Below are 11,370 nucleotides of genomic sequence, written 5' to 3'. Positions count from 1 at the left end.
TTTTTTTTTTTTTTTTTTTTTTTTAATACCTCCAACAAGATACACCCACAAGTCCTTCGCATTTTTCGTAATCCTGGGGAATATATAAAAAAAAGTGTCCAATCTTGATGAATTGTCAAAATTTCTTTTAAAAAATAGTCCTATCTCTGTCGCTGCGGTCCAGCGCAGACAATTTAGTCATCCGATTTAAATAGGCGGACATTCAGTTTAAATTTGGCGCCGCGCCTTCCCGAGAAATCTTTGACATTCCCGAACACTGAATCAAGTGTATTCCCTTGTACAATCCCGACAAACAAAATTTCAGGCTCAGGGGGGCCAGTAGCTCAGGCTACTCTTTCGTACGGGATTGACGATAATGAATGGCCATCTTGAAAATACATTTGTTTCGTGAATGGACTGTATAGCCTTGTATGATGAGTGCATCTCTCTCTACTTTTTTTATAGGCCAGACCAACGCCAGCTCACTTGACCTCGGTGCAGGCCGAGCAAATTTTGGCATCAGCCTGCGAAAATGAGAGTAACAATGCGAAGCGTATGAGGCTCGGCCTGGAACCAGTTTCTGAGCCGATGCCTACACTTCCGGCCGCCACGGTGAGTTAATTGGCACTCTGAGTTAAACGATAAAGAAATAAACACCTCTTTCCCCCCCCACCCTCTTCCCATACATATCACATAAGCACGTGATATTCTAGGAAAAAATTTATCAATACATCCTGAACGAAAAGTACCGACCGAAAAGGGGCCTATACTCGTAAGATAAAAAATTTTTCACATATACTCGAAAAAATGAGCCAGCAACAATCCGGGAAAATATAAACCCTCATTCGCTTGTCGAATGCGCAGTATGCATTATATGCGACGACATGACGTATATATGTATATGTATGCACCGAGATATCTCGCATATGAAAATCCACATTAACGTGTGAAACTCCTGCATAACGATTCAAAGTGAAATACATACGTAAACGTAGCTAGGATTGATATAGGTACCGAAGAGAGACCAGTGATAACCCGTGGGTCGCGCACCTCTCCCACTCCATAAAGCTACGCACACACCGAGCGTGAAACGAACGTGCTCGTTTGGCTGTCTGTAGATTCGTGGAATTCACATCCATCGTAGCAATGAGAATGAAAGCCCTGAAACTATACGATAACACGAGGAAAAACCATTTCTCGGCGAAATAATCGTAATTCCCCTATATGGATGTGCACGCACGTACGACACGGAGTTATCGTGCAGACAAAAAGTGGATATACGTCTTAACAAGGAATTAGGTTGAAACGAACGTATTAACGTTACACCGTATCCGGAATCCATTCTGGGATACGTAACGGGCGATAAGATACTTATCAACGTAATCGGTATCCTTTTTAAGTGATATTTGTAGGTAAGATTTTTGCAGATCTCACGCGAGCATAGATTCACGTGTCTCGTATGTGCTCCTTACGGATAAGAAAGGGATCATTGTGAGAATCTTGGTTAGACAAAGTGTCGCACGCGAAGCCTCTTCTCGTTTCGTTATCTACTTTGAAAATCCCTCCGGGAGCTGATAACCTCTGTCGACCTAAACCTAACCCATTAAAGAGACCTCTACGCAGTCCGTAGCCGGCTATCTCCCGTGCCACCTATATAATTGACGTCAACGCACACTGCTTGCCTTTCATAAAAACACCTCCCTACATCCGCTCCAAGATTTTATCCTCCCTGTATTCCACTCCGGCCGCGATCCTCCTTCAGCAGCGACCTCCTCGTGGCATCGCCACCTCCTCCTCGTTGGGCGCCCTCCCTTTTCTGAATTCCCGATGAACTTACTCACGCGTCGACTTTACACGCTCGCACATCTGGCTCTCAGAGTTCTCGCCACTCGCCGGTCCTCATCTTCCTCTTCTTCGGCAGCCTCCCACTCCTACGCCTGGTAAATAGGTCTGGTGCCATCTACTGTCTCACTCCGTCACACGTGTCCCCTTATCGTCTCTCTCTCTCTCTCTCTCCTACCTAAGACCCCGAGCATCCACCATTCTGTCTCGTTGGTGGACCCGTGCGTTCCTCTCGGCGACGACGTCGTCCTCATCGTGTTGCTCCGAGAACGAGTTTACCGGAGGAAGAAAAGATTTCGAAGGAGGAAAAGATGAGAGGTGATCGTATCAGGATGAAGAAATAGATGGAACAGTGGGGAGAAGGGACGCGTGGAGAGGAGGGACTTCTGGGAAATTCCAAGGAAGATGTCACGCTAGTTCTTGTCAGTCTGTGATACTCGTACGTAGCGAGTGTGCGATCATTCGGTGATCCCAGGGTGAAAAATTCGGCTGCGAGTGAGAGAAGTCAGTGGGGATGCGAGGATTGGTCCTGTGGTGAAAGTTTCAAGTGAACGACTCGTGTATATCGATGATCGACAAGTAATGAGCTTGGCTTTGTCGTCGAGTCGCATGTGGTAAACTTCAATCCACTTGACTTAATCATGAGGAAGAAAAATCTCAGGGTCATTCGCAAAGAAGTGTACGATCACAATCAGATCGCTCAACAGGTATCTATATACGTATATATATATATACATACACGTGGCTAGATGACTTAACGTCAGCTTAAAGACAGTTTCTATCGATAGTATACCGTGTCGATATTCCTTACTGCTTTCGATCGTTTCTCTAGATTCTTCAATTGCACTTTTCTCTCTTCCTTCCCCCGTTTTTCCTTCCTCCTGTGCACTTTGATGCTCCCATCCGACAGGGTACGAAGGTAGAACTAGGAAAAAAGGTAGGAAGCGGAATGACCAGAAGGAAAAATCACGACGCTGAAATATATAAGGGAGGCTGAGTCTCTGATTTCTCCGCCATGTTAGACTAGGTCTCTGGTTCCGCCATGACGATAAAACCATTCGTGAAATGAGACGCATTTACTAGAGCGAAGCGAGTAAAAATGTTGCGTCGCGATAAACTTCTCATTGAGTAATACCCCTATATTGGTGTTTACAGTGGGTATATCGTGTGGTTTACTTGTTTTGTACAAAACAGAACGTATTCAGTGTACGTAGTTTCAATTTCTCATATAATAAACAGAAACCATGCTGGATTGATGCAAATGTATTTTTAACCTGCTTTTTCCTTCTTTGATTAAAAACGCATATCCAACGTCCCTAATGCCTAATGACGATATTTCCTCGTTTCAGCAAACGGACGTACGAGCGAGTCTGGAGCACTTCTCAAGCACCCCGGTGAAGTCTCTGCCTGGTAAGAGGGAGGACACCCCACCTGCGCCATTAACGTCCCTGGCACCTCTAACCAGTCTTTCAAATTTACCGAGCAGCACCCTTACCTCGACGCCATTATCACTAGCGCCAGCATCTAAGCTACTCACTCCCACGGATAACAAGGGTCTCATGAGGTTGGTATAGTGCAATGATTCTGTAGAAAAGAAAAGTCATTTTTTTCCATTAAATTTTCATTAACGATTTTACTAATGATATTATAATCGATTATAAATTTCAGTCAGGCGACGATAGTCAGTTCATCAGCGGTTAATGGTGTCGCGAGTGGAGGTGCACCGACAGCCATGTATAGGCCGAACTTTAGTCAGGCTTTTCAACGCGCTGGACCGCCAGCTGTGCCGCCAACATTATCGGCTGGACTTTATCCCACTCAGAGCTTCACCTCGGGTCTCCTCAGCAACGGTACACAAAGTAATATTGGTTATTGGTGTTTTCTTAAGTTTCTTTATTTCTTAAATGCGCACAATGCACAATGCTTAGTTCTTTGATGTCACTCGGTTGGTCTTCCGTATGTCTCTTGCACTAAAATCTGAAGATTTACAACGGCATTGCAATAGTACTCGAGCACCTTTGATGCTACTGCCAAATCACTTAGCGTAGTAGCATGTCTGTCAACGCGCGTAAACGCAACCCTTTCCTCTGATCTTAACAATTCAGTTTCCACGTTTTTTATTTATTTCTTTTTTTTCCTTTTCAGGACCCACGGATCTCAGCATGAAGAACACGAAGCCGTTGCTGAGCCACAAATTAAATGCGACGGAAATGACCGCCGTTAGGCAATTAATAACCGGATACAGGGAGTCGGCGGCGTTCCTCTTAAGATCTGCGGATGAACTTGAACAGCTTTTGCTCCAGCAGCCCTAGAATTACCTCATGTACGTCGCGTCCATGCAACAGTTAGGGTTCTTACCCAAACCACCGTAATTGGACCGAGGAGATAGAGAATGTAGTGTACAGAAAGGCTAATGCATCTCGGTCGGTAATTATTAAAGTTTATCGACCGTGTGTGATCTCCCTTAAGTAATGTGGGATTCTGTCCGGTCTACTGCGTGAGATTTTTATAATCTCAAGTTCACATTAAAGATTCTTGAATTACCAACAAACGCTAGGAGACTGCGTTTCCCTCTGTTGGTAAATGGGATAGCTTTGTTTAGTATCGTTAGAATGTATTCGCTTTTATTCACTTGGCTTCCTGTAAATTCCTTGTATCCATTGTTCTTTCTTCAGCGGATCAGATTCATTCATCAGGCTCATATATAAATACGTGTACAATCTACCTATAAGCATTTCGTTAGACCGGTAAGAATCCTTAACGATCTCTAACGATTTTTAATTTGCTGTTTAACGTGAGCAAAATTGTCTGTCTATCAATTGCCATGCGCGAACACTGTCTTTTCGGCTTAAGCGGTACGGTTACTCTTTTTTTTTTTTTCTCGCTGGAAGTTTTTATCGATGGATTTTCCAGTTACCGATCTCATTGGCAACGTATTTTGTACTTTCGGTATGCGCGACTGCCAGTCCGATATCACACAGGCACTTACATATTCAAGATATATCGTGAGTTGTTATTAAGACGACCATGAGGAAATCCATCGATCAGGAACTGGAGACGACAGTGGAACATGAAAATTCATAGAAACTAATTGGAAACGTAACTGCGCGTCTTTGAGAGTGCTTCGAGTATCATAAAGGAAAATGCAAGAAATTGAAAAATAAAAAAAAATTAAATTTTACAAAGCTTAAAGGCACTGAGAGAGAACAAAGGAATAGTGTAAATTCTGTTAAGACTCGTAAGAGTTACACGAGGTTATTCCATAAAAATATTATATAAATACATAAATATATAGAAAACGCGAAAATTGCGAGAAGAGTAAGCGAGTAAAGTCATGTGGCTGCTCGCAAGTTATAATTATTAATGACCTTCGATTTAAGGAAATTATTCAAACAGGGTGTATATAGAGAGGAACTATGAATATTTACTTAATAATGGATAAGGCCGACGAAGCGAAAGAAAGGAGAAACTCGATAGAAGGCGGAGAGTGGGAGATTGCAAGAGAAGCAAGAAAGAAAAAAATATATAGGTATATTGTGCGATTGAGCACAAAATAGAAAGAAATGAGAATAAAAACTACAGGGCGTCTGTCTACTGTTATGTATGACTGTGTATGTATGTATAATGAGAGTCTGGTGATCACAATGTTAATGAACGACAGTCGACGATACAAAACAAAATTATTCACGTTCGAAAGTACTAGTATTTTTAAAAACAAATCTATCGTGGCATTAATATTAGATCAGCACAAATTTTTCAAACGATAACTATTAATCCTAACGACATTACGAATGGCAAGAAACGAAGTTTAAACGATTCCTGGCGTGCCGCGATAATCACATTGATTCAGTATATGTTTTCATTGTTACTGAATACCTTTGCTCTATTATATAAACGGTGTAAACCAATGTTTCCTGCGTGAGAGAACGAAATGGGAAGTCAAAGATGGCATAGGAAAATAATTTTTCTATTTATTTCTATCAATCAAAAAATCGATGATCAATCATTTATTTAACCGTGGCACGCCAATGCATTTGTTAGTAAGTCATACTGTGTACATAATATAAATATATATAAACGTGTAAAGTGTACCGATTCTTTTTCCTGTGCGATTGCACAAAGCGCATTTTGACACGCCGAAGATGAGACAAGACGTATATTACATGTAAAGAAAGAAAAAAAAATTGAAGGATCGAAAGAAACTTTTTTTTTTCTTTTTAAATAAATACTCGAGTCACCTTGTATATGTGTATATATACACACGTGTGAAGATATATATATGTATATAGAGGCAGTACTGCGAGGAATGAACGATTTTTATGTATAATTTCACACTTGGCACAATGATTAGATACGGTTGTTGCTGTACGATCACGATCTGTCGATGATTACCGATCGAATAATATTTGAGTTTACATACTATTTTATTTATGCCGGTTGCGCAAACGATCTTGGAGGGGTGATCGTTCAGCGTCCGTACACATGTATGGTCTCCATATACATCACCGAGTTACCAAAGAATACTGATAAATAATAATATAGTGGTAGATCGTTGAGATAACACTGTTTCTGTAGCGCCTGAAATCATTTTATTGTACGATGTTGTGGGAAATGTCCGGAATGATGAGCGAACGCGATAGAAAAGGAAAATCATTAGTAGCATGAGTGGATTTTGACAATGATGGAACAGGTGACTCGTATTTTGTTTATTCTATTCTTTTGTCATTTTTTCTTTTTCCTTTTGTTTTTCTTCTTATTAATTACTACTTCCTTGTACTTTCTTCGATCTATTATTTAGGGAAATATTATAATGGAAAGGAAACAGGACGATCACGGTACGATCGAATCCGTTATTATTCGGATCCGCGTTCCACGGATTCGCACTCTTACTTTTATCGTTGTTTTGTACATAGATTTATCTAGCTAAGTGCGTATAAATATTGAAACGATTATTAAGTTGCTTTTCGTGAGGTGCGATTGGAGATTATCTATTGTACGATTATGAGTCAGAGTGAGTGCTTGAGTGAACTTGCAGAGATGCGTGTACCGTGGGAATAATTGATGATTAACGCGAGAGAATTAAAAAAGAAAAGTGGTGAAGAGCGTCTGAGAGAATATATAAATATATATATAGAGATATGAAAAATATATAAAGAATATGTTTATGCCGATACCGATTGACGACGATGAACTCACAAACGCGGAGACACATTCCACTTTTTTTTTTTTTCGTTTGTTGGGGGAGGGAAGGGCACGGAGGGAGATAAATTTGAATTTTTAATGACTAATCGTGGATGGGAAAAAAAAAGTTTTTCGTTATTTCTGTTCTCCGAAAGAATTCTTTAATTATTTTATGTTTGTTATACATTGTCTCTTATCTATATGAAATGTTTGGACGAGTGGCTTTATAAGCATCTATACAGTTTACCGTCACGCTGGCGCTATCACGTGTACAATAGCTTATTGAAATTTTGATAAAATTACATTAATCAGACGGCAATGCCAGTTATTTTTCAATTACTCGTAATACGCGTGTGTCTCTCGACTTCCTTAAAGCCCTTTTCTCCAAATACTTTATTATACTTCTCACCCTTCTCAGAGTACCGTACTTCGATCTCATACAGTGGCCACTGCTTTTCCAATCTAATCAACGATCCCATTATGCGTTTCCTCAGGATAAAAATATCCTTGGATGACTTTCCTGTCCTATCTTATAATACGCCTATACGCCGCGTAATAATCAATGTAGAATAAAATCGTCACTTCCGCTCCAGTAATTCAAGCTTCCAGAAAGCAGGTAAGAAGGAGACACTTTCGAACGACGAGATAATCGCTAAGGAGCCACACGTCGTGTCCGTAGGATTTCAGTGTATGAATTATCTTGGAAGTTATTCCTAAACGAGAGACAAAGTCATCCACGTCGATTATTGTAACGTAACGTGACGTTAGTCCGGATTGTGTAGTTTTCTTCATCGTTAGTATTTCCTTCATTCCAACTTTCTTTGTTTTCCGGTCCAGAATTCTTGTGCGCGATCAAGGCTTCGTTTTCGTGCTTCTTAACGGATCACTAACGTACCGTCATTATTACCGTCAGTATCATTAACCAAGCCCACCCTATTCTTCCCACCTTTCACGATCTTATTCATAGCAATTAACCAGGAATTAACGACTTGTACGGATATAAGGACCCTTTTCATTATGCGCCGGCGCAATGCTCGTGATCGTTTGGAACGTCCCAGTGTTAAAAATGAAAAAAAGTTCAAGGTGCGGCCGCAACCTGTTTCTTTTTTATGTTCTAATAGGAATTGAGAATTTTGCGGATGATGACTTAGAAGAAAAAAAAAAAAAAGATGGGCTGACCTCTGTGATAAATAAAACGTGTGCTAACGATGCTGTTCCTTTCTTCTTTTTTTTTTTAAATTTGAACTTGGTCGGTCTGGACGACCACGTGCTGGGACAGGCGACAGTAAGGGTTGAAATAAAAATGGGACACTTTCATTGTAAGACAAAAATGGGGAGGATTTACTTTTTTTTTTTCGCAAACTATCGATTTTCTGTAGAAACAAACATTTGGATATATTCGAGAGATCTTTTTTCTCTATGCAAAAAAGAATATATTTCGAAAGTGTCCATTCCTTGATCCCTACCGGGACAGTTCTACGGTTTATATGATAATTGCGAATTGATGTATATTGATAAAAAAAAAAAAAACATGTATTTGTTCCTGAGAAATAATAATAGTAATAATAATAACATTAATATTAATAATAACGAGACAGATAATTTGATGGTACATACTTTATTATAAATAACATTACATTATTACGATTACTGTAGAGTTGGTACGGTCTTTGAGGATGCCTTGCCTGTAAATGTAACACACGTTAAATGAAAAAAAAATCTTATTACCTTGTAAATGTTTTACCAAATATAATCAATTATTCAACTTATAATTACACAATTTTTTTATCATACATATATATATATATATCCTTTCGCTATATACATATTTGCCAATGACGATATTTATTACTATACCTACATTACTCATATCTCAATAGCCGGTATTATACCACAGTCTATTTGATTTACATGTCGTGACTCTAATCAATCAATAAAAATCCAAAAACATCCGAATGTGTGAACAATTCATGATCGAAGCCATTACCGGCACGCGCTCAATAGATCACGGTACAAACATAAACGTAGCAGCGGTACCGAACGAAATGGAAAGTCGAATGGGTCCCTTGCACGATCAGGATCTTAGGATTGTGAAATCGAACCTGTATCCGACTATACAGGGCGCTGCAAAAGACATACGGTGTAAAAAGTTTCACACTCCAAATCAATTAGCCAACCCGAGCTACTTCAATAGATACACATTTCGTCGTTGCTAAATTGATCCTGTGCGAACAAGTAAAATTATATTATAAGATCGCTGATGAGATCACCAGCAATACTAATGGCTATAGCACAATGAAAGATCATTCCGTCAAGTCGTAATAACGCGTGTAGACTCTATTGAGCTTGGGGCAAGAACGTCTTACGTCAAACACAATGGAAAGTCAAATGAGCGCTTGGCGCGATCTCTGATCCGCTCATTGCGAAATGGAACCAGTTTCCGTAGCGAGACTATTTATCTCGACCGTTATTCGGTCGAGAGATCGAACCTGGATCAATAAGGTATTAAAAATTTATCTATATGGATCTCATGGAAAATTCGTAAATCCAAGATCGATTCCGAAGTACCGAAGACATTCTGGATCAAGATCAGGTTTATAGTGAAAAAAAAGTTTAATAGAAAAAATATATATCTTGGACTCCAGTATTGGTTTCTCTTAGCTTCCCAACGTTTCGTTCCATATTTCTTTTTACTCTGTCTCTCTCTTTCTCTCATTTTTCTCCCCTTCGTCCTCCCTCTTTCACTCTCTTCTCTCACGAGCTGTCGCGACCAAACGAGAGATCCTAGGGCTCGTACCAAAAGTCATAAAACCTTTCCCACAAGCACGGTACTTGGGAACGTTTATCGGGCAGCGATGCTTCGCGCATTTTACGAAGGACTTTGCATTTGAATGGCGTCCAAGGATGTGTCGAGGAAACCGAGAATGAGAAAACTGGCCGCGAGCTGTGTAACTACGCACAACCTACGGCGTCATACGGTTCACCATAATGGCCGTCTTTGTAGTGATAATTCCATTCTCGTTCACATACGTACCGGACTCCCATCCTGAGTTTTCTTCTTGTATCTCTGTCTCTCTTTCACCTCCGGTTATGAGTTACAGATGCAGCTGCATTCCTTGGTTAACTTTGAATAGAATGTTGGATAAAACGCAGATGATCGCGATACCACAATGAAGAAACGTGAACCGTATATATATATACATAGGTTTGCACGTACCTTGGACATCTTTTGAATCAGGATTCTCTTTAGTGATATTTTACAATCTTCGAAATTTGATATTCTATAATCAGACTGTAGTAGTCTGTGTACGTAATCATATTTCATATCTTTACGTAACGAGGTAGCTACTTTTTCACACGCGTGTCGTCATCTTTCATAAATGATTGATTGTCAACTCAGTTGCGAAATATAGTTTTATAAGTTTTTTTAAACATATATGAAAAACCCGTAGCCCAGTGGTTATGGTCGCAGACTTCCACCAAAAGAATCGGGGTTCGCGTCCCGCTCCTGGTGGCAAACCGGGCATTTTACCAATAAGTTCTACGAAAATCATAGTAAATGCTCTTCACTCTGTGTCAACAAACTAAATTGTTAGCGAGAAGGTATATTATTGGTTTTACCGTACTTTCTTATTATAACTTGGAATTATCAATAACGATGAATAAGTGATTTTTAGGAACTAAGGAAAAAAAGAACGCACACTGAGATGCTATTTTAGGGCAAGGTATCGTTAAGAAAATCAGTTATTAGAAGAATAGCCTAAGGGATAAGTCCAAATATTATAACGTGGTAGAATGGAATAACAAACTCGTGGATTATTAATATAAAGGGATTTTACTTTATATGCACATTGCATTGCTTGAAAATAATTTTGTTTAAATAACGGAATACGTACTACATGCGTTTAGTATTAATGTTCTCGATAGGCTGATGTTCAATTACTCGTTGATACCTCCGCTTAGTGATTAGTGAAACGACAGAAACTCATGACCGCGATTCTTGCACGATGACTGATTCTTGTAAAACAAGGATTTTGCATTACGGGATAATGCATGGTAAATTTTTCTGATAAGCAGTTACCTACTTTAGAAATAGTCAGTTGTTCGTTACGCTCGAGCGACAACAAAAATCTAGAAAAGTTTGTCGGATGTCACTGATTTCAGGTTTCATTAAAATAAACTGTTGCAAACGTTGGAGAAACTATTTCGTTAATTAAAGTCGAGAGGAAATAATTTTTTAAACATTTTTTTTCTATTTACTCAGTCGATTTTCGTAAAATTTTTAGAAAAGATATTTCGCGGTGGTTGCACCCTGTCGACGACCAGAAGCCAAAGGGCTTTCGAATTTGCATTTTAATATCACGTAAA

The 11,370-nt window shown here is 39.6% G+C and overlaps 1 protein-coding gene across 6 annotated transcripts in view; it reads left to right on the top strand.

The window, feature by feature from the left end:
• Positions 1-8,774, top strand: part of LOC107263792 (nucleolar protein 4-like) — a 42,440-nt gene extending 33,666 nt beyond the window's left edge. For 5 of the 6 annotated variants that reach the window (XM_015731368.2, XM_015731366.2, XM_025081154.1 and 2 more), the window contains 4 exons: positions 445-591; positions 3,171-3,385; positions 3,490-3,680; positions 3,967-8,774. In XM_015731368.2, coding sequence (XP_015586854.1) covers positions 445-591; positions 3,171-3,385; positions 3,490-3,680; positions 3,967-4,133 — 720 coding nt within the window. In that variant the 3' untranslated portion in view covers positions 4,134-8,774. The remainder of the gene's footprint in view (positions 1-444; positions 592-3,170; positions 3,386-3,489; positions 3,681-3,966) is intronic. The other variant, XM_025081152.1, reaches the window with a different exon arrangement.
• The last annotated feature ends 2,596 nt before the right edge of the window (positions 8,775-11,370 follow it).

The sequence above is a fragment of the Cephus cinctus genome, unplaced genomic scaffold (genome assembly GCF_000341935.2).
Source record: "Cephus cinctus unplaced genomic scaffold, Ccin1 Ccin1_scaffold0160, whole genome shotgun sequence".
Lineage (NCBI taxonomy): Eukaryota > Metazoa > Arthropoda > Insecta > Hymenoptera > Cephidae > Cephus > Cephus cinctus.
This window is presented reverse-complemented; position numbering and strand designations above follow the sequence as displayed.